The sequence below is a fragment of the Anas acuta genome, chromosome 1, assembly GCF_963932015.1.
Source record: "Anas acuta chromosome 1, bAnaAcu1.1, whole genome shotgun sequence".
Lineage (NCBI taxonomy): Eukaryota > Metazoa > Chordata > Aves > Anseriformes > Anatidae > Anas > Anas acuta.
Window position 1 is genome coordinate 113928887 of NC_088979.1, and position 24618 is coordinate 113953504.

The 24618-nt window shown below is 44.7% G+C and overlaps 1 protein-coding gene across 34 annotated transcripts in view; it reads right to left on the reverse strand.

Annotated features, from left to right (window-relative positions):
• BBX (BBX high mobility group box domain containing) overlaps positions 1–24618 on the reverse strand; it is a 147872-nt gene that overhangs the window by 100216 nt on the left and 23038 nt on the right. The window contains exon 1 of one of the 34 annotated variants that reach the window (XM_068694158.1): positions 15479–15685. The exons of 32 other annotated variants lie outside the window; for them this stretch is intronic. In XM_068694158.1, coding sequence (XP_068550259.1) covers positions 15479–15535 — 57 coding nt within the window. In that variant the 5' untranslated portion in view covers positions 15536–15685. Of the gene's footprint in view, positions 1–15478; positions 15686–24618 lie in introns of those variants that run through there. One more of the 34 variants, XM_068693977.1, reaches the window with a different exon arrangement.

Here is a 24618-nt window from a genome sequence, read left to right on the forward strand (position 1 = left end):
GGGGTACTGAGAGATGTCTTCTATTCTAGTATCTAGCTGCCATCCCTGAACCTCCACCCCATTCCTGCTTTTTAGAAAACAAGGGTAACTAAACCAGTGATATTCTTTCTGAAAAGTCACAGTAATGCAGCAATTAGGAGCATTAGGTGTCAGCTAGGGATTGTTATTCTCCACTGCCAAATCATATTTTTGTGTATTGTACAAGAGAAAGTGGCTTTAAATCCACTGCAGGAGTGGCCTTTTATGATGTAATTAAATTAAGTAAAAGGATTAGTTGTCCAAAATTAGTTCCACCACAACAGTCAGTTACAAATCATTTGGAAAACAACTCACACTTGCAAAGGATGATTTTTTTTTTCTTAAACGATGATGTCTTGGATTCTTAATTGCTTTGTGCATTCAGAGATGTATTTCTGTGATTGCAGAAACACATAAAACATCTATGCGAGTACTTCCCCCCCTCTTCATAAAGGGCATTTTTACAGACATCAGAGCTGCTTCTTAACGCTATCAACCAAATAAAAGGCCGACAGAGAACTGAAGCAACCTGAGTGGACTCAAGACAATGTTTTTATTCTCCCTGCATTACCAGAGACAGACCAGCTCAGCCCCTACCGTCGGTTCTGCACCTCTGCCTTAACACACCCTCCAGCACCGCGAGCATCCCCAGTGCATTACAGAAAGCTACCCAGGGTAATCACGCCTGCCTTGGGAGACTGATGCAGTGTCATGACAACGCAAAGTAATTATTGCTTTCTTAATAAACAGCAGAAATGCTACTTCTTAAAATCCTAATGCAGCATCTTTATCCCAATGTTGCCTGTTCAGTAAAGATTTCAATACTCTGGCACAGAGCTAAGCTATTCGGGACGGGGTTCTGTTGCCTAAGCCAGGCCTCCTGTACCATAAGGAGTGATGGAGACCCCCCTCAGGGACTGACAGATGTGCCAGCAGGCCCCCAGAAGACATCCACCCTTCTGGAGCAGTAGGTGGAGGCCAGGCAGCCCATCCGGATGGCCAACCCATAGGGTGGATTAAATTTGGCCAGCCCCAGGCTTTGCAGCAGTGTTCTTACACCCCACCTCTTAGTCCTGTGGTCACCAACTTGTGAGCATTTACGTTTGGGCTCCCTTTCAAGCACACAAGTAATCCCTGAGGTCAACAGAAGGGAGGTTTGGTGGAAGAGTTACGCCTAAACGTAAATATCCTCAAGATCAAGATTTAAGAGCCACGGCCTTTGAGCCCTCACTCATCACAGCTCTCCTGTTGATCTTGTGCAACATAGGCGAGATCAGCTACATGCAGAAGTGTTAGCAGTCACAGGAGCTGAAATCTGTTTGCAGAATGTGACTTTCAGCCGAAGGTACAAACCCGTAATTATTATAATAAAAAGGGTAAAGACCATGGGATGAGGAACAGATTCATTTATAATCTTGAAAAAAATATCAGGAAGGACAGCTTTGTGTTCTGCCACTGCCTCTTATTTGAAGGCAGAAAGGCAGGAAAATTGGTAATAAAAACTCTTGATTTCACAGAGGCTACCCCAGAAGAGGAGGAGAGTCATAGGGGAGCACAGCGCGCTCGATATTTTTGCATTTTGGTGCATAGCCAAGACATCTGCAGAAGCCAAAATAGAGCGTGCTAGGGACGGGCTCCTGAACAGCTCCAAACTGCACCACCAGGGACTACCTCCGCTCTACGCAGTGCTCCTGGCCCCAGCAGAGGTGATAATTTATTGTACAGCTGGATGGATTGCTACACCTTAAAGAGCTAATCGAATAATTTTTCTTTAGAGGTATGCACATGAAACTTTCACTAAAGCAGACGGGCCTACATGCTTATACCTGGCTTTGCAATGAAGGTTACTTGGTGATTTTATACTGAAGAACTGCACTTCTGTCCTACGAAGATGCAGTAGGATCCAAACCCTTTTCCCAACGGCACTTTATAAAGTTACAGTGTGCTCTGAGGACATCACATGTCAATGCACTTGTATCACCTCGTAATTAGCTGTAATTACTATATGATGGTTTCCAGACTTAAGCACAGTTAACCATTAACCTGTGTTTGCAGACCGTATTTGCCGAACAGCATGCCATGTTCCTTCATTCCCCAAAGCTATGTCATCGCCCAGTTACAGCCCTTATCAGAGGGGCCAACCAAAACAGTGTGTGCGGGGGTGAGGGGAAAAGGCCACAGATATCTAGTTATTACTTATATATATGTGTATATATATATTAATCAAATGCAGGAGTTTTCTATAAAAAGCTTGTCAAGAAACAAAACAAATGAACAGGGGTACTGCTAGCTTTCACGCTTTCTGAATCAAACACTCACATATCCGATTCCATTCCTGGTGCATACAGAAGGCTAAGAAAAAGGGGAATGAAAACAATTCAAACTCCCAGCTAGATTTCCTTACTGTGCCTAATCTGTGCATGTACACGTCTGTAAGGGGGGGATGAAAGATGTACTTTGAGTCTCCACCATAGCATAACCCTAATTTAGTTGTTTCTTCCATAACAATGAATACATTGTTAACTCTTCCACTGGCAGGTTTGTGAAGCGTTTGCAGTAAGATTCAGCTGCTGCGAAAAAATACAATATAAGGAATACTGCATTCAGTATTTATTAACAATTCTAGCAATAAGGATAATCAACAGAATGCCAAGGGTGACAAAAGTTTTGTACGCAGAAGAATGCTGTGCTTCTTGAACCTTTTTTTTTTTTAAAAATGAGTAACACTGAATGGGTTTGTGCAATCACATCTGTGGGACCTGCCCTTCATTATGTTAGAAATTGAGGTGTTACAGATCTCTGCTAACTTTAAAGGAAGTGCTTGACACACAAATATACCATGAGATAAACTGAAATAACCTGTCAATCACTCACATAATGACCATTATATTCAGAGAAGCATCAAGTACTGTATTTGCATCAAGTACTGTATTTGAAGATTGCTTTGCTGCTCCTTTTCATTTGCTGGGGAAAAAACAGGAAGGATTTAGAAAGTCCAGACACTTGTCACCCAGCTGCCATCAGTATTCCACTTCCACACAGGACCTGTGGCAGCCTGCCCCCTGCTGCAAACCGTTCACCCCTCTGGAAACTAAACCTATGGCTTTAAACCTATGACTTCCAGCTGCTGCCACAGCAACAGAGCCTGAGAAAGACCGCTGGCTGCCAGCGTGGCCAGCGTCTCCAGTGTTACCTTCTGCTGCTGTCCCAGCTGGGGAACCAAGCTTTGTCACAGAGACTCATCCTCCTCTCACTGCTCATGCAATGCATCATCTTGTCCAGCAAGACGCACTGGCACGACCCATAAACCAGATTGCTCAGTGGCATGTTACCTGGAAATGCTACGTTGGGATGGAGCCAGGCTGAGATTATGAATGACTTCAAGGGATTTCTCAATAAACCCATGAAATTAGCTCCGCTACCCTGCTAAAATGAGGTATTATTAGTGCTAACAGCAGCTATTTAAATATTCCAGCACTTTTCCAGCAGATTTCCTGTTCTGAAGGCCAGGAAGCATATGGAAAATGGAAGGAGTTTGGTCACTCTGGTTGGAGGACTTCTGATGCAGCCTCGGGTGGTCCAGGCAGTAGCTACACAATGTACTGGAACAGGCTTTTACGCCAAATTCAATTCTCAGCAGTACAAAAAGCATTCATCCTAAAGCAGCTTTGGGAGGATGAGGAAATCTAATCCTAGAGGGAACCCTCATGCCCGTGTACAATAGAAATCCCACCCACACCAAAACAATTTTCTGGACGCACATCAAAGAACATAGCACTTCAGGACGAATGCTAAAATTACTCAGCTCTGACCTGTGTCAATATGGGCACTGGGCTTCCAAAACTGATGCTAGGAAAGACTCCACTTGTCAAAAACTTCATGAAAGCACTGATTTAACATTACTGGCACATTACTGATGGTAGTATAGGTACAGACCTTTATAAAATACAGTTATGACATGAAAATATTCCTTTTTTTTTTGCAGGACTAATTAAAAGCTTTAGGAGTTTTTCTTTCCAGATGCACTCAGTTGACAGTTCTCTCCTCCAACACCTAAGTGTAAGAGGCAAACTTCTACCAGGACATTTGCAAAAAAACATCTCCAACTGGATTTACAGTCTACAATCAATCTTACTTCATAATGTTTGTATTTGAGGGGAAACTATTGGAAGTGTGTAGGAAACATGAACTTTTACTTCTTGATCCTAATCCAGTAACTTATAAGTAAAACTACCATACAACAGCATCTTAAAATTCTCAACTTCATTCCAAATGAGGAGTTTTGCAGACTGGAGAGGAGGTTCTTTCCCTTGGTTTTGTTCCTAATAAACAGTGCAGTTGTCATGATCTGTCTCAGCTTGGTCACTCGGTGCTTGCTGCCCCGGGTCCTTGCATACCAAGACCGTATGCCACATTACTCCCAGTACCCGCTTACGAAGACCAACAACTGAACACAGTGAAGATCTACCATAGGCAGTGTTTAACCGAAGAAATACCCAGATGTCTTGCTGTTCCATCACCACGCACTGGTGGTTGATGACGAGGAAGGAGGAGAGGCAGGCACGGGGCGCCAGCTGAAGGCCTGCAGGGGGGCGGCAGCCCTCGCGCCAGCTCTGTCCCCGGGCCGTCAGCGCCGCGAGTGGCTCAGCTCTGCCGCTGGGCCCAACATGAAATGAAATGCAGCGCCGCCACTCCTGCTGCCTGGCTCGCTCCCGAAATGCCAGATGCCCTGGCAGCTGATAACCTGTGCACATCCCAGCACGTCATTCAGGGCCGAGGGGAATTAGAAGAGGGATCTGGCAGAGGCCGGGGGAGATAGGAACAGCACACGTGTACACGCATGAATGCCTCTCCCCTCACATAGCTCTAAATAAAATTAAGCCGCTCATGTCATTTCCACTGCCAGATTAGCTCAAGCATGTTAAATTCCCAATTCATCTCATTCACCTCACTTTCATCCATACTACATGCTGCCTTCTATTCATATCCACAGCGATCACTGACAGCAGCAGAAAAAGTAGCATAAATCCAGCAACAAAACCCTCAGGAGTGAGAAGTTAATGGGAACTACAAAACTACCTTTTCCCCTCTTATTTCTTTCTTTTTAAATTTTACTAGTATGGTATTAACATGCTACAGCATAATTACTTAACCATTTTATTTCTTTTGCTGCACATAAGAGATTAAAGCACTGAATTCACTCAAACCAAGTCAGTTTAGTTAAGCAGGTGAAGGAGTGGTTGGTTTGGTGGTCAGCTTTTTCCCTAGCCAGGAACCACAGCCCTTCTCCTTCACCTTTCAATTAAGCCAACCAAGGAATCCCCTTAGAACCATGGCTTTTAAGCAAAATGGACAAAAATAAGGAAATCTCAAAGCAAATCAAACAGATCATTCTGTGTAACAAATAAAATAGCAGAGCAACAGCCAAAAGGGTGGTAGGACTATAAGCAAACGCCCAAAACTGGTTTCCTTATTCCAATATTTCTCTTCAGTTTTAATTACAAATCTTTCACTCAGTTTTCAATTATGGGTCATGCAGTTTCCCTTTAGACAAGTATAAAATTGTTATGGCATGAAAGCAAGGCTTTTGAATGTACAGATCTCAAAGTACAGGGTCTTGGAACAGAAAACAAGGCAGGCAGGACGGGAAGGATGTCTATGTCTATATGCCTATGGATGCATACTTTGAGAATAAGAAGCAGAGGGGATGTTTGCCTGCATGTAAAGAAGTACATGTATGCATGTATGTACACGTCCTACATGCATACCTAGAAAGTAACTTAAAATGCCATAACTGCTGCTTTTGTATCACATCACTGTGACACATGCAAAGAATAACCCCACCCGCTCCCCCCAAAAAAACACAAAACACAGCAGATAAACATAACCCTCAACTATATTGGTTTGTGCAAAGAAAAATCTATTCTATTGAGTTGGCAAAAACTCAATTTAATCCAGCATTGCATTTGTGGAAGCTAATTCAGGAGGGGTTTAGGACTTATTACCAGGTCGTAAGCATCTACGAGAAGAAAGGGAAGACTTAACCGAAGAAGACTTCTGAATGTGATAGAAGTGAAAGGCACTCCTGGCCCTTTCTGGAGGGTAGCTAAGCTAATTACACGTTAAGAATGTATAAAACCAGGACTACCCTTATAACAAACACTGAAGCTCTCACACATTACGACTTTAAAGAACAATATAAAGTCTTCACAGATCAAGAGATAAGTCAGTTTTGTCTCTATGGGATTCTTGGCTGGAAAGAAATATGGAGGACATGGAAAAATGACCAGCGGTACACATTATATTTTATCCTGCACATACTTTGCAACATGAACTGGTAGTATTTAATGGCAACTAATAATTCATTATTACACCTCAGAAACAAAAGTGGATATTAGAGAAACACATGGAACAAGAGCAGTATTTCTTCATCATCTAATTATCTTGATAAAGTGACTATATGCTTCATACAGACATCAGCAAAACATGTTTATGGAACTGAAGAATCCCTCAGGCTGTCTCTAGATGACAGGGAGATTATTCAATCCTGGACATTGTAGGGTGTGTGGACCTTCTGAGTATGCAGAGAAATCCGAAAGGAGTTAGTGGAAACTGCCTGGGCCTGAATTTCAATATAGTTCCTTTCACTGTGTTTGTTTGTTTTCTTCCCTCTCAAGTCTAGCTAGTTTCATTCGTCCATTTGGAAGGTGCAAAGAAGAGGCAAAGATGGTTATGTGGTGTTGTTGCTGTTTTAGTTTTTGATTTTTTTTTTCTTAAAAGCTTGCAAAATAAAGAGTTATAACAGGCACAGCTTGACTTAGAATTAGGTATCAATTGCAGTCTAGTTAAGAACTAATATACCTTGTAACATCAGCTTCTTCATGTTTTCCTTGTCTTAAGAAGCTTACCCTGACCTCAGCAAGGTCTGGACCTTTGTTTTCCAAATCCTGTCAAAGTACCTAACAACAAACTCCACAAATTAGTGCATTTTAGAGGTAACCACTTCAACTCAAAATTACGAAAAGAACCACAACAACACACCATGTTACTGCTTCCCTCAGTTGAAGGATGCATGATCCCTGTATTTTGGTGCCTCTCACTCAGCCTAGACCCAGCAGAGCCCCCCGCCCAGCCCCAGCTCTCCACCCCCGCAGCATTGTGCAGCTCACCTACCAGCGGGCCGAAGGAGTCATCTAGTGGCCGTGAGGACTTCCTGCAGCCTCCCCAGCCTTGCCACTCGGGATCAGGGCACAAAAAACATTTCTGCACCCTGAACACAAGCACAGCACTGGCTGCAGTCCGCTAGCGGGGCTTCATCTGGAGGTCCTGTGGGTCAGCAGCCACGCGCTCCCAGCAGCCAGTTTCACGACGTGCTGCACTAATCCTCCCTATCATGCTTTAACCATCAATTACCCACTTTTGACCAACATCAAGGCCAGATTTAGGCTCTCTGCTTCATAAACACATTTGGGAGTAGATGCGGTTGCATTGCTTCTGGTATGTAGCCTGTTGTCCTTTGAGCAAGTAAGTGGTGGAAAGCAAAGGCATTTTCGAAATAACGTAGCTACACACGCTAAGCATCAATTTACTTAGCGGTCTTTACCACTGATTAAGAGGCAAAAGAGCAGAGCAAGCTAACTCACCTTCCCCAGCTCTGATCCCTGCTCTACCACAAATCCATTGCACTGGTTTGGACGAAGCACTTAAGTGTTTAAGCAAGGTTTCTCATCACGGAAGAGCTATCTGCAAATAATGTGCAAAGCTGGGTAAGAACCGCAACACATGAAACAAGTATTTACAGCATGATTTAAAGTAGCACTTCAATAAACAGTATAAGTAGGTATACAAATCTTACTGTTAAACTCCATAAAAACTTGTAATGCTTTTATCAATTCTCTATCCAACAGCACCAGAAATTTAGGGTAGTGTAATTTCATCAGAAATCTTTCAATATTAATCCCTAGAATGGTGATTGTAACCACATAAAAAATGAAGAAAGGGAAAAGATCAGCACCTCCACCCTGGTTTTTCAGATAAATATTTTAGTTTGAAACAAACCAGGATTCCAACCAACTTTGGTTACTCCGTATTTATCTTTGTCATCCGTCCTGTGACAGCATCACAGGCACTTGATCAAAGCGCAAGCTCGTCTGAAATTTCTCCTTCTTTCTGGAAGTCACTTTGCTGCAAAATTAATGCCAGGCTCTGGAAGAAAGTGTTGCTGCTCTTTCAGAGAGAGCAGAGGAAGACTGAAGTTTGCCATTTCCATCTTTTCAATTTAAATTCTTGCACTCTTGCTCAGAGATAGACCCAATGCAGTGAACATCGCACACTGAACACCCTCCGCACCATTTTCTAACACGCACCTGACTCACGCACTTGCTGTCCTACAGCTTACTCTCTGGAGCCACAGCCCCACCCCGGGAAACAGGAAACAGGGCTTCTTCGGGCCTCTCCTGGACAAGCCAAAAGGCTCCCTGAAGTTCATGCTCAACTTCCCTGTGACTCACAGCCTCCTTCACCACCGTCCAAAAGGTGTCACCCAGCTTTATCCATCAACCCCACACATCCCTTGGGAAGTTCAAGTGAAAAGCACTGCGAAAAGTGGAAGTTACCTTTCCAGTACTGTAAAGAAGCCCTGACCTATTTCAAACTGCAGCTGATGGCAGAAAGTGGCGGTTCACAACTTTAACAACAGCTGAATAACAAGGACAAGCCTTGCAAGCCTTATTGTCAAGAGCTGAAGAGAAGCTTCCTTCAAAACGAGCAGCAGCTATGTGATGTTTAAAGCCTGTATTTAGCTCAGCCTCTTTCTGCTCTCCCCAGGCAACACCTCCATCTCATTTGTTCATGGGTCTAGCAAACCCAGGGCTGGTCAGATCTGCTGTACGGAGGAGACCTGGAGGAGAAAGGCGGGATCTAAAGCACTTTGCTGTCTGCAAGGTGGGGACACCTCGCCCTAGCAGGTCAGAAATCACCGTGAGCTGGTTCTTGGCACTCACTGCGCTGGGGATGAGTCACGGCAGCATCTGGACATTAGAGGACAATTCTGCAACCTAGATCTACTACTCTACTTTTTCAGACCTGACTTGTATTGCCAATAAAGATAACACCGTCATTCTGCAGCCTTAATTGGCCATCACCATACGAAGGATAAGGCTGCTCTTATCTGTAAGACTACTACACAAATTTAACCCATTCCATTTTTATTTCTTAATTTTGTTCACGTATTTTACATGCAAGATCCTCTTTTGTATGAGCAATGGATGAATGGGTTCACTGCTGGTGTAAAACATGCCAAAAAATTTCACTGGAGGTCCAGAGGGAGACTGATGATGCATAGCATCTTAGGTCAAATCACGTTCCTGCCTCACACCATGCATTGAACTGTGCAAAGCGAGCAAGGAGCAGCACCAGTCATTCAAGACTTTGTCCTACCCTTACAAAAACAAGATGCACACATTATTATACGTAAATACATACACGCACACTTGGGTATACACGTTTGTATACATGCATATCCACCTTTTTTTTTTCAGGTACACATAAAAATAAACAATCACAGGAAAAAAAACAAACAACCACACAGCAGTCTGGTTTGCAAAGTAGCCATGCAGAAGAAAACTAACACTGGCAGACTGTAATAAAAAGACAAAATGCAGAAAAAATGCCACCGCCACTCTTCAAGTACCTACCTACCTTTGCGTGTGGAAATTAAAGTGTGAAGCTTCTGCTACTTCTTCATCAGCGAAAGCATGGCTGCATTTAGATAGCACGGCAAGTACCTGGGTTGGCAGTTTCCTTTTGCTGAAAGGTTTGTTATACTGATCACCCCAAAAGATGACCATTATCTTTCTCCCACAGACCACCTGAGAGCTTTAGTTAGGAGATTAGCTGTCCCCCCGTTCAGAGATGTTTCACACAGGGAGCATGTTATATGTTCATGCAGAGACAATACAAGCTGCCCAAATTAATTCCAGGTATGATTCCAGGAGGTTGACAACCTTAAAACAAACACACCACTGACCAAAGCCTAAGCATCTCAAGACAGGCCCTCATTATGTCTTCGTTACTCAGCAGCAGAAATCAGCTGAACAGTATCAGTCAACAGATGTCCTTCTCTAAGGGCACTGCCCTTACATCACTCCTCGGCTTGCTGACCTCCAGGACAGGCTGAAATACTCCTCTCAGAACTGCTAGCCACAAGGGATTTATCTGCTTTATATTTGTCAACTCATAGTGCAGGAAATCTAATCAGAAGCAACGCAGCAAATTACTGATAATATTTAAAACATATTTGCTTATTCTGAAAACTCAGCTGCAAAGCGGCTCTTCTCCTCCGCCTCACTAGCACTTCACCCATGTATTGATTCACGTCCTTCGTCTCAGCAAGCATCTGCCAGACAGGGGATGTCCATACCTGCAGCAAACGTTTCCAGGTGGAGACTCAGGACTCACAAGCCTTAGTGGAAACTGTTGAACATGCAAAAGGAGTGTTGGACATTCACTGAAAGCCCAGCATCTAATTCAGGAAGTCTCCACCACAGTCTTATACACTTTAAATACACAATGGACAACAGAAGAGTGGGGAAGGCCTCAGCTGTGTTGCTAGAAACTTTCAGAGCCTTTTTCAAACGGAGCCTGGCTAGCTGGCTGCCTTCTTACAACCTTAATGGGGAAAGAAATAGCTTAAACCTACAAACTCTATTGGCCTTGATGAAATAAGAACCTACTTTCTGATCAAGTTCCACCAACGCTGGAGGTGTTACTGGTGACTGCAATTTTTGTCAGTGCACAAAGGCCCAGATGGCATCGGCTCACTCTTTTACCTGAGCAACTGGCAGGCATCTACACAGCTGATTCCTATTGCTGGAGTTACTCCCCATATCACCCAGCTTCAAGGAGCACCATCAGTTACAAAAAGCAAGTAATTTAGCAGAGTGTGAAACACTTAGCTAGCTACATTACTATCACTTTAAGCTCTAAAAACACGCATTCTTGTAGCCAGCTGGGAACAGGAAAACTCAATTAAATTATATTCACTTCTCTTACAGACAGTTTCACTTTTGAATTGCTAGTCTGGGAAACAAATGTTTTGCTTGAACATCTGCATAAAGGCACCACTTCAATTTTATGGTATCAGGAGGTTAAAATATTTTCAAAAACACTTCACATTAGAATAACTATGTAGCAGATGAAAAGGGAGGGATCCATTTTGAGCACCTCTGTTCTGCAGTTGATCCTGCTCATCTTTGGTTCAAAACGCACACAATTGTTCTGGCAGAATATTTTCGGGCTGCTTTTGGAGAAGAAAAAAAAAAAAAAAAAGAATATTTCCCTCCTAATCAAGTTTCACATCCAAAAAACCCTCAGCTCGGATGCTGCCAGGATCTCACCTCAGGTTAGCTGGCTGTCTACATCCTGAATCTGCACAGTGCACTGGCTGCCCACGCCATCCCACACGAAACGGAGGCACACATTTTGTTGTACTTTTCCCAATAAAAAAGCATTATAAAGCATTATTCTTGCTACTTACTCTCATTGAGTAGCTTCTCCATTTACAGAAGAAAGTGAGACTTAGTTTCCCTTCAAAAGAAAGATACAACCAAACCAAACTGACAACTGTTTAAGTAGTCCTTGAAATCCTTCTGGTTTTACAAAAGCCCACTGAATTTCCTGCTGTGCAAACTTGATACAAATATTTAAATAAGTTTCCTTTCTCATCCTGAAACTATCATTCCTTTTGTTCCTATCCGGCAAACACAGTTTTTGTTTTGTGTAAAGTTTTCATTGGACAGCATCTTTTTGTTGCTGGAGATACTTGGAAATATTCAAAAACCCGCGAGGAGCCAACGCGCCGCATTTTGCTGTGGGCTTTCAGTTTACTTTGGTAGGGCAACTGAAGGAGTGGAGATGGTATTTCCAACTCCTAATTCTACTATCTGAGCAACTTCCAACCAAAACAAACACCAATCCTTTAATCCCTTGTCAAAATCCACGAGCACGGATTCCTGTACTTGCATGGAGTCTCGTGGAGGGTAACAAGGCCCTAAACAAATGCACGGGTCTACACGAGCGAATCTCAAAATAGGATCTTTATCTGGGGATGTAACATCCAGCTACCCTAGCCAAAACACAGCCCCAGGGAGTTCATGTAGAAATATTTGTTGTTGCTTTTTGCCAGCACCTAACACGCATAACAAAAGCCTGAAAACCACCAGCTAAAACTTCCTGAACTCCACAAGTCACATGGAAGCAACAATCACCCCGCTAGTTAAAAACAAACAAACAAACAAAAAATTGAAGTACCAGCCACCGACATATACTCTTCTTACAGGCCTGCAGAAGAGAAACTACTCTCTCCTTTAGAGATGCCCTGCCACCAAAGTTTCAGGGTAACCGATTGTGTAAGTGATTCACAGCAACCCTGTGCACCAGCTCTGGACTTAAAAAAAAAAATTAACCAGCACCTTGAATCTGTAGTAAACTGGTGTATTCTGCATCCAGACCGAGCCACTTTGCTAAACTCACCTGTTAAGACACACTCACTGACAGTCTCGTGCAACTTCCAAGCACAGCTCGCTAGGCTGGGTCACACGGAGGAAAGCTCTGCAAGGCAGCACCTACTTCAGAAAGGGTCATGGGAGAAAGATAAAAGCAACATCACAACTGCGACGTTATCATCGGCATCAGTAACTAGCTGATGCTATCTAGACTGGAAGCTATCCAGACTGCAAAAACTCTGTTTAGAAGATGCATACATATCCCCATCAAAACCAAGTATTGACAACAGCGGCCCATTTCTGGGGATACGTCCTTCTTCCCTTCCATTTTAACTTAGCCTGCACTTAATGCTCCAACACAACAATCAGTTAAGCTAGCATAAGCCAACTCTGTAGGCAAAAGCAATCCTGTCCCTTGCCTTGCTTCTATTCCCCGCATTCCTGGACCAATTTATTTGGGGACAAGGAAGCTGTTCATACAACATGCCGTGAATCAGACTGGAGAAGGGATCCATCTGATACTGGTCAGTTCCACCTTCAGTGGAACAAAAAGGCTAAGCTAGTAAACCCCACGGATATTAACTATGACCATTCCTCCAGCCCAGTTCATTACACGACTGCAGAAACACCAGCACGGCCCCACAGGGTAGTAGTGTGCACGCAGCTGAGGCTGGGGCTGCTTCTTTCAGCGACAGTGCTGCCAGGAGATGTGGTGTCCCATCTCCATCAAATTCAGGCATGGGCGTTTCACTATTACCTCTGTCAAATTAGCCTCATTCACTTTGCCAGGGAGCTGTAGTTGAAATAACTTATCACATCTTCTGTCTGTGTTGAAGATGGGGTCAGCATTACACAGGTAGCAAACCGGAGGTGAAAAAAGACTGGCAGCTATATCCCTCACTCTTCTCTTCGTGCCTACAAACAGAGAGCACTCGTTAATTAACACCTTTTCAGTCTCTCTTATGAGGAGGGGTCGAACTTGCAGGCAGAACATCTCGTGTCCCTTCAGCTCACTCCAAAATAAAGCAACAAATGTTCACAAGCTAACAGAAGGCCAGCTTGCCAAAACGTGATAGAAGCAGCAAACGTTTTGACCCTACCCATGGACCAGGCTGACAAACCAGTTACAGGTGCTGAGGCTTTGGCTCTGCTGATACAGACTGGAATTTTTACAGCAGCCTCCTATGAGTTAGAACAACAATTCTGAAAATAACTGAAAATAAGTCCAAAAATGAGCGAAACGGCACTGCAGTCCAGCAGCTGCTGGGCCTGATGCTTGACATCACACCCGTGTTCTCAGAGCTGCAGCCTGTCTGTGCAGGCAAAAGGCAAGTAAAAAGAAGGTAACTTCCTCAAGGAAGAGCTGGGTACCTGGGCCCATATGGGAAATGGGCTTGCACCTGTAGGACAAGCACATTTCCCACACATTTCTTGTGGAAATGTTAGTAAGTTAGTATGGATATTCTGAACTATCATCTCTGGAGCTGACACACTGAGGCAAATGGGGGCACGTCATCTTTGTAACACCCTGACAGCGCGTCAGGCGCCTTTAACCGTGGCTTTATCCCTCCGAGCGACAAGGTAGCACAAGGTTAATTTCTTGAGCACGTCTCTAGCAAGAAGCGGGTGTAGGAGCTGTGAAGTTACAGAACGCGCCGAGGCAAAAACATTTAGGGTAGCATCCCCAGCGCCTGGAACCAAACAAGATACAGGGCCACACATGACTGGAAATTTTTATCATACTTCCTATAATGCTCCTCCCCCAGCGGTGGCCACCGACTGGACAGCGAATGCAGCCTGCTTTTCCTCTGACCGTACAGTTACCTACAGAACTCTTATGGTACAAGAGGTGAGCGTGGCCCTGTAGCACTCCAGCAAAATATGCTCCTACGTGTCCTGATAAAAGACCACATTTGTTTCACTTCATGGCAAAACCAGTGCAGTAAACTCTGTGTCACAGAGAACTGCGATGCCTGGGGTATGCTCCAGCCTGGATCTAGAGCGCAAGCAATCCTGAGCAGGCCTTGGAGCCTGGGACACGTCCTCCATGGTCCTGAGCGAGGCCCTGCATTTCTTCCTACTCTCCCCAGTCACCTGTTCACCTGACTGGCACCGTGCGCTGACTAACAGCAGGCAAATGAAGGATGCCACAATGCAAAATAAACAGCAAAGTGCCTCCAGCTACGGACTACTGATTTTAGAGCTACGTTAGAAGGGATGTTGAGAACCTGTTTAAAAAGCTAGAAGTTGGTTAAAGAACCTGTGATGTTTACACCATCAACTTCATAGAGAAAAATGTAATACAAAAATGATGAAAAGTAAAAGCAACACTAGAAAAAGCTTTTCTTTAAAAAAAAAAAAAAAAAAGTTACCCATTTTCTAGCTGAGATATTCTTACAAGCACTCTCCTTTCTCTCAACCAAGCTGGCTTCCCCCTGTGGGATGCTTGGCAACTGTAAAAAATATATTTTTAACAATGTTTGGTTTGTTTTGTTTTTCCTACCTGGAACTTTATTTACAAGCATTACACGATTTGTGTCATTCCTGCACGCATACCACATGATCCTAGACCCGCAGTCACAGCTAGAAGGCTGTACAGTCTCTTTCTGGCATTATTCAGCCCATCTGAAAGTTGTCAAAGTACCTGAGCGCGTCTGCCCTAAGCCGTTTGGAGTGAACTTTACCTCCATCGCCCGTCCTTTACGGCTCCGTTTGTCACGTTTATCCGTGCTTTTCGGTGAAAGAAAAACAAGTTTACACACCGTAAACTTTTATTGACCACAGTCCTTTGCTGCAGCGAGACCCAGCGCTTCCTGAAGGCGCTCTGTCACCACACCAGCAGGAGCCAAAGCATCTCGGTGGGGAGCCCCAGGTGGCAGCCACTCGGGTGGTGCCCGGCTCCTGGAGCTATAGCTCCGGCGACCCCAGCGCCCACGCCACGCGAGGCTGGCACTCACCTCCTGCGCCCGCCAGGTCGCGGGGCTGTCCGGGCGGCCCGGCAGCCTGCCCACCATGCCGCCTGCCCTCCCGCTACGCCGCAGGAGCCCCGCGATGCTGCCTGCCTGGCCTGGCGGCCGCCCGTAAGGGCCAGCTCTCCGGACTCGGGGAAATCTCGCTCTCCTTCATGGGAGGAGTAGCCGTGCTCGGAGGAAAGCGAGCAGCAGGAAGCTGACCTCAGCAGCGCCGACGGGGCGGAGCGCAGCCCGGGCTGGCTGCTCCGAGCTCCCTCCTGGCAGCGCGGCCGAGCCCCGCTGGATGCCAGCCCCGGCTCCGCCAGCCTCTCGCATGGCAGCAGCAGGATCCTGGGGAGCCGAGCGGGGTGCGAGGCCTCCACACAGCACCCTGCAAACCCTGCTGGGGATGGCGGAGAAAGAGGAACGTCAACGCTGAGCCAACAGGATGCACGGCGAGGCAGGCGGGCTTCGGTGGGAGCCGTCAGCCGCAGTTTCCACAGAAGAATCAAAGCCCCAAATGGCAAACGGGGTGCCAGCGGGTGTTCCCAACACACAGACAGAGCCTGGGCGATGCCCAGAAGGGGAAAGCAGACATCCCCGATTGTTTACACTTTTTCCTGAGTGAGACGGTATCGGCAGGGGGAGCATTCCCACCCAACGCTTGCTGTGCTCGGCTCTGAACGCTCTCCCCTCACCAGCTCGGCACCACAAGACCCACAGGTACTTTGTGCTGCGGGGAGGAAACGAAAATGAACAGAAACCCAAGCCAGCAAATCGCTGAGTCCTCACAGCATTTAAAGCCCCGTCTGACACCCTCTACGCTAGTACTGACAGGAAAGTGCAAAGAGAAGCAGGACAGCCGAGCAGTTTGCGCTTTACCATTTCTTTCAGTGACTTCCTCTTGCCTGCTCAGTACAGGAGCCAGTGACATGTCCCTAACGCACAACTGGGAGATCCCACTCCTGAGCATTATGAAACCCAGCAACTTTAAACAAAGTATTTAACGACTGTTTTAAAATCCACTGTGTTTTGTCCACTTTTTTGACCCCTACTTCGAAGTATTTCCTATGCTCGGTCTGCAGACCAAGCCAGCTGTTTCCCTGCAAGCAGGCAGAGCTGGCTCACCCCTTGCCAATACACGAAAGCAGATCTTGCTGATCATCAGCTAGCACTTGACATTGCTTTTCAGCCATCATCCTGCCACCTCACTCTTTCCTTGTCTTTGTGCAGCCTGAGTAAGGACAGTGCAGAGGCCACACGGAGGGACAGACAGGATTTCCTCAAGGAGCTCCTCAGTGCTTTTCAGATAAAAGCACAGGGAACAGCGCAGAGATGCCCACAGTACAGAGGCATAACCACAGCTCTCCTCACCTCGCTGCAGAGCCTGACCCTCTTCACTTCAAGAGTGGCCAGACAGGACTTGTGCCTTCGTTTGCAGCCTCCACAGCTCACGGCCTGCTTTTGGCAACTGCAGTTAATGTAATTCACCGGGCTGTAAATTGCAGGTTACCTATGCAGATGTACATCCCCAGCTACAGCTCCTCTGATGGAGCACTCAGCTCTGACAGCAGTGGATGCAAAGCCTCATTGCAGCAGCATCTTCAGGTGCAGCAGCGTCAGCAGAGCCGCAAGGAGACTGAAGGCAACCTACATCTCAGCACGCGGACTAGGCCGGCCAGGCTATGAGCAGCAACACGCCAGGTCCCAGCCACCTGAACCTCGACACATGCAGTTCAGCAGCTTTATCCTTCTTGCTGCACATGCTGAAACACTCTGGTTTGACCTCCAGAACTTACTCGTTAGTTTTGGGAAACTATTAGCACTGGAGTGGTACACAGCTTCTTCCTTGCTAATATGTAGTTTGAAAGCAAAAGTGTATTGGAACTAGGAGTGTAATTGATACACTCATCTGAACAGATTTAGCAAGAAACAAAACCAAGAGTCCACAAAAACCACATGGGGTGCTGTTCTGGTGGTGGTGTGTGGACAAACCAGCTGGCAAAGCTAAAATACAGGTAGGTACATAACTTGAGAGAGGAGCAGAAAAGACGATCCCAAACCTTTTCTGATATAATTGTTGTTACATGAAAGCCTGTGCTTCTTTTCAAATCAGAAACCACCACCTGTGCAGCACCATTCATCACAGCTCTGGGAGTCCACCAGAAACAGAAGAGCTCCCAAGCCTACATCCCGTCCCAGGCTTCTCCTGTATATTTCAGAGAAGCTGTTTTCTACCTCTGCTTTGCACAAGGGAGAGTCTACAGCACAGAGCAATGTTTCTTCCCTACTATTATAACTCAGATAAACTTTGGAAAGCACACTGGTCAGTTGCCACAAATGCTGGCCAGGTTTGCTGTTGCTACTGTGCTAGCCTCCTTTCCTCACTTCAAGTATACATGTACACCAGACAGAGTACTTCAAGAGATACACAAGACCAGTCTCTGGCACTCTTGACACAACAGTCAAAGACAATTTATTCCAGCTACCCAGAACACCAGAAGCACTTCAAAAAAAATGTATCCTTAGTAACTAAAAATCATTAGACAATTTATGAGCTAACAAATCACTTAAGACATTATTGAGGTTAAAAATACACTCTGATTTTATCCTGACACTGTAACAAACTAAAACGCTCTCATACACATCTGTAAGTAACTTTTGCTATTTACTTTGCAAACCATTTATTGCTAGTGTTCTAGAAGACCTCCCTCTATCAGTCTCTTACTCATCAGCCTCTTACTACTGAATGGACGTGATCCCTAAGATGACAGGTCATACAAAACAAAGCTGGGGAAACACTGCCTGAAGCATTACGTTGTTTTCAGTACAAAAAGCTCCATCTCTTTAACTCTGTCATTTTACATAAGAAGCTTCCTTGAGAAGCTACAGTAACATCTGCTTGTACTTCCAAATAATTATTCTCTGCATCTTTGCCCCTCCCAAGCTGCCTTGGCTGAGGTCATCAAAACAACAAATACATTTTGAATCAAAGTTCACCATTTCAGGAGCCCGACTGTACAAGTCTTCTCCAAGTGAAGCAGTTTGTGCTTAATGCTACCAACCCGTTAGGCTCCTGTCACTATCTGTGCTGGCGAGCATCATTACCCTGTCCAGAGGTCTCTGGCTTCAATGTAGATACCGCATTAGATCAGCAGTTTCTACACTGTGGTTGCTATTTCCTGGGGGGGCTGCAGAAGTGACTATGAAGTTTAGTCAGTTGTTGGTAGGCTTAAATTAGTTTATTTCAGGTATCCATACACTTACTGGATACCTTTTTTCCCCACCAATGTTTTCAAAGTAACAAAAGAAGTTGAAAACTTATTACCTTAAGTTGCATCGACTTTCTTCTTTCAGGGAGAAGATAAATTTTTGAAAACAGGCATCAAAAAGGATCATCTAACATAACATAAGAGCATCCTGTCGCTACTAAACAGGGTAAAAACCTACCTCAGAAGGAAGGCAAGTAGGAAATAGCAAGCACCTGCAAGTGTATGCACGCCTGTGCATTAAAAACTCACACACTATTAGAAATTCATGCACTTCCAATTAACTAGTTCTGTACAGTTTCACTATTAACTTGATTTTTTTTTTTTTGATAAAACCACAGCTGTCAAAATCTGTTTGTATTTGGTAATTTCTGATCCCTCACCCCACACATTAGAGACAAATAGAGAGATTAGACACCAAACTGTCTCTGTGAAAAACAAAACCAATGACAAAAAACACAGCACAAACAAAGCAAAACAGGAGGTATCTTGGTCCCACATTTGCTCAGGCCAGCACTACTCTTGTATTCTGAGCTGAAAGGCTGACTTCTCCTGGCCTGTTACTCTGCTGCTTTACAAACATTAGGATTACTTAGACACCAAGATGAGGAAGACCTGATAAAAGAAGATACAAAAGGAAAAAATAACACTGATGAATCTTGCATGGTTCAAAGTTTTCTCCTGCTAACCAGCAAATAAATATAACAGCAAAGGGGAGCAAACAATCATTTTGAATATCTCTGAAAGACTCAAAAACGTAACCTGGAAGTGACTGTCCATTATGACATGCAAACAATTCCCCCATCGATCAAGTTTGCAACACCAGTTAATCTTGGCTCCTATAAAATTCATACGAGAATGGTGCTCACATGCACACAGAGTTTGCAGCAATATCAATACATTATGATCTCCACTAAGCTTCATATTTTATTCCAATCCCACAAACAAATATAGTATTTATCTCTAATTTGAAACAAAGTCACTACTCAACTCAAAATGGATACAAACTCCCAATCCACCCCTTGCATCATTCTGCAATACCACACAGTCCCTACAGGATGGAACAGGTAAGTGAACTCATCCGCATTAATAAAACATTCCAAAAAACACCATCGACAACTCGTGCGTTCAGAAATAGCAGAATCTCCAGTTTGCTTGCAAGTTTTATCGAATATTTTCATCTATGCACACGTACACACAACAGCATCCTAGGCTCTGCAGCATGCTAACAGCATACATGCAACCGCAGGTCTGCATCACCTAGATGCCACTTCCCCGTTACGTGCTACACACACAGTGTCAGAACAATTCGAGGTGCAAGCATCGTTTACACATAATGCAGAAAATTTCAAAGCCAAAAATCCAACTGCCAGCAGCATGCTCGCCCTTCTCCTCCTTCCCCCGCATCGTTCTCTCAAAAAGTTAATTCCCTGCTCCCCTCTGCTTTACAGAAGGTACCCTGATGCACGACACAATACAATCCTATCACAGTTGCCCCCTTTTTAGCTTTATTATTATTCCAAAAAGAAGTTTAGAGATGCACAAGTTCACTTCTCACTCTGTAAGAGCACATATTACCTGCAGCACAAACAAAAAAAACACCAAACATGTTCTCCCCGAGATTAAAATGCAAAACAGACTTTTCGAAAAGAAAACTGCATTGGCATAAACCTCTATTTGTGAGTTCTCTGATTAGAAACAATTAAGAAGACATACTTCTATTTTACTTAAAAAATAATTTTAGAAAAATCCACTTTTCTTCCTAGATGTACTGCTGCAATTCTGTAAGCATATTCTTAAAAGACATACAAGGGTTCAAAGAGCAGTTAGAAAGAAAGCCATTTTGCTCCGCTAATTTGCATTAAGTTTTATGGTTCCTATCTTCCCTCCTAAATGGAAAACTAACTGTAATAAAACATCAAGCCCAATTAGAAACAGCCACTACACACAACTATTTACTTGAATGATTTCCTTTAGAGTTTTCACAGAATCCTTCAGTGGTTGGGCCAAATCTTGTCATCTTCAGAAAAACTTCCTCCAGCTTCACACCTCATCCACTGAGCGCTTCACTGAATTCCAATCTTGAAACATTTAAAAGTAAATCTTTCAAATTTAAGTTACTTTAATGAAGTGCTGGAAAACCACTGTCACAGCCTGAGCTCTGTATACAGGACACACACACACTGCGGTTGTTTTTTCATGTTACAGTATTAGCTTGCACATCAGAAAGCCTGAGTTTGGCACGTAGCTGAATGTTAATAATTAAGACAGCGATCAAGTGCAATGTGAGACGTCCCTTCCAGAGCCAGAGTGCTGCAAAATCAGATTTTCTGGAGCTTGGTCCCACTGGTATCCCATCCGCCGAAATCTTGAAACCTAGCTTCATTTTGGGCTGTCATCTGTGACAACAGATCCTCACCAATCTGAATAAAACCTGACTGACTGGCAGCCCCACCATGGCTAAACTCCTGTAGTGACAGTCGTGACCATGGCCAAGGACCAGCCACCACGGTGGATCGACGAGATGAGCATCACCCAGCCTTCAGCTGCTCCTTTGTTTCACCAACCACGACTTCCTCCCCGTGCTCACGAACTAACTGAACTCCAGGTGCTCCTGCTAAGCCATTAATTAGCCTTGGCTAATAGCAAGCTGGCTTTAAAAACAACCCATTGTTTCATCTTCAGTAATAAATGTTGCTTACGGTTTCATGCACCAGAGCACGCGCTGGCTTTAATATCTCTCACCATAATGTCCACTCCCATCCAAAGACCTGCCTCTGAATCCTGAGTTGTGAACCAGTGGCTATCACCCGTTCCTCTCCAGCTACGAGCTTCTCTGTGTTTTGCCAGCACACTATCTAAAACTCAATGAGTCATTTTTCTCATTCAATCAAAAACGCATGCATTTTCTTTTTTGGTCTGTGGTTTTTCTCCCCAGTGTTTGTGTGGGAATCTAAAGTTAAAAAAAAAAAAAAAAGTTTCTATTATGCAACATTAACTTTACTACAAAAACACAAAACAGATTACCAACACTGTAAACTGACATTTCAAACAAGCAAAAAAGCCCCCACAAAACATGCAAAAAACATCCACAGCAACATTTCCAGGTTCAGCCATAAAAAGTGAAAAAGTCCTATGAAAAGTACTAATTGGTGCATGCCCAAATGCAGCAAACCTCTTCATCAAGGAAAACCGTACAGGCCTCCTGCATTCAAGCCTAAAACACATCTGTGGGACACCACAGATGAGGGGTGGGGCTCCTCCTGCCACTCCAGCCCGAACACAAGGAACGCAGATACCACTCTGCACGTTAGCTACCTGCCTGGATAAATTTAGCAGAGTAATAGCATCCATGTATTGTGAATTAGGGAAAGGCCAAAGGTTATTTTGGTTTTGATTTGCAGGAAGAAAAAATCATTGGTTTAAGCCAGACCTCCCGTTACCAAAGGATGTAATGCTTTACAGATCCCAACGACGTCCTTGATCTATGCAGGAAAGCAACGCAGGCTCCAGTTGTTAGGGTAAAACACTAGCTAACCAGTGACGGGTTCTCCTGTTCCTGCACCCGTCCTGCACGCCTGAAGTGGAAGGCAGGTTAACAAGAACGGCTGTTTCCATGAAGACCTCACACCGTGAAACACAGCAGCCAGAGAGTACACACTGCCACTTCTGCTATCCATGCATTTAACCTGTCCCAGAGAGGTACGATAGCCCACGGGAGATGGAAAAGCCTCCAGCTGCTGTGGTTAAGCCCCTGCCTCAATCCCTGGACGCTCCATGGACCTGCCAGTACAGAAAAGGAGAAGGCCAGGGGTGCGGGCAGCTGCTGGCTGCAGTGCTGAGTTTAAGTGAGAAATTGAAAAGACTGCTTTAACAAGCAGCTTGGAGGAGTTTAATGCCTTCCCTAGTGCTCAGTTTGTTGTCAAAATGATCCCACGATTATAACGTGATTTCTTGACTTGTGTGTGGGTGCAGATTGCAAACTCAACGGTGTCACTTGTAGACCACTGTGGTGTACAAACCACACGGACACACACAATTTCCCAACTACGGACACTTACTTAAATACTCAGCACAGTAATTGCCGTAGTGATTTATTTATTTGTTTTAATCTTACATTCTCTGCATAAGACTGGCAAGAGAAGAAAGCTATACACAGCCTTGAAGGCTCACGTTGCTGCAGGAACACAAGGCCTGGCTCAACAACTGGAGCACTTACTAGTTCAGTCACCACATTTACAGCTTCTTGTCACGTGGACGTACCTGACTTCCTTCAGGTCACTAGAAGACCAGCTTGATCTGTTTAAGCAGGTGGCAACACCACCTCCTAGACACTCCACCGATTGGCACTCTGCTGCTGATAGTTGAGATAAATGCAGGTAGCTCGGCTGCAGCGCTGACTCCTGTATTTCACATGCTTTCTTAAGGATTTTCGTTTCCAGTTATGGCTTCTTTAAGGGAAGGTGGAAGAACGAAGTAAAAACTCTAGCTTGAGCACCAAAGGAAACACACTGGTCCTCCCTTGCCACCCCCACTCCTATAAAATCCAGGAACAGGCCCTCTGATCAACCGAGTTCATCCCCAATGAGTTTGTTCTTTCAATAACCGCAACAAATCTTAGTATCAAAATAAATACCAAGTTAATTGAATAATTATTTCCCAAGAGAAAGCACTGTTTTCAACACCCAGTGTTATAAAAGAAATCCATAAACAGGATTTGCAACTTGCTAGGGTAGGAAGAGCTGTTCATGCAGCCCAACCAGATCTTGCATCCCAAAGGGGCGTCCACAACGTGCCCTCCTTACATACGGCACCGAGCACCAGGGACTGGCACCGACAACTGCGGGTGGTTTCAGCAGCCCCATGCTCCTAGACACCGAAACCAGATTTAAATAAACTAAGCCAGCACAAGGAGCAGCCGCTGCAGCATCCCAGCACTCTGCGTGAGCTAATTTACCCTTACTCACTGCAAGTTAAATTAGCGGGCACAGAGCTCCGTGCTATCACTGCCAAACCACTTCTGATGCTTGTTCTACCTTATTTAAGGCACGCTCAGGTAAACTACACAGCACAGCAGTCTGCAACGTAGATGTACCCTTAGGGTCTGACGTTATGCCAGGTTGGACTTGAAAATGCTCCATTTAAAGGAGGTGCTTCTAAAAAGCTGGTAGTAAACAGTCCTTTGACTTTTTGGAAAGACCCTGGGTCCGGCACAGCCAACTGCCTAGATCTCAAGCTTCTTCAAATTCAACTGCAAAACACACTTGGGAGGGACAAAGACAACTCTTGGCCTTGCCAATAAACAGGCAGTATATCTGCCTGTTTGTCTTTCTGGACTCTGTAGTTGTGTTGGGCATTTAACACAGGCCAGCGATGCCCTGCATTCCCAAGGAGTTCATGGAGAAGAGAAAGCACTCAGCACCTCGGTAGGGGATCTAGTGGATGGGATGACTTCAATTGTCCCCGAATTAACTAAAATCAACAGAATAGCTGAGACTTTAAAGACAGAGCTTGGCAGATATGGAAGGAAGACCCCGGGTTTCCTGGAAGAACATATTTACCCTGGCAAGGCACACGTCCTGTGTAGTCCTCCCCACCTCTCATTTCTGCTAATAACACCGTGATTAACTGGAGTTACACAGCAAGAGCAATCAATTGCCAAACCATCCTGTAATCTTTATCAGGCCACCCAGTTTATTCTAACAGTTAAGTACATCACCAAGAAGAAATTCTCTTGTGATTTTTTTAAAATTTATTTATTTTTTAACATCACAGCTGAGAAACACCACCCAGTGTCTATTGTTCTCTGGGAAGCTACCATTCTGGCCACTAAGACGTGCTGCTATACACTCTGCAGCCTCTTTTTGTATTCACTCT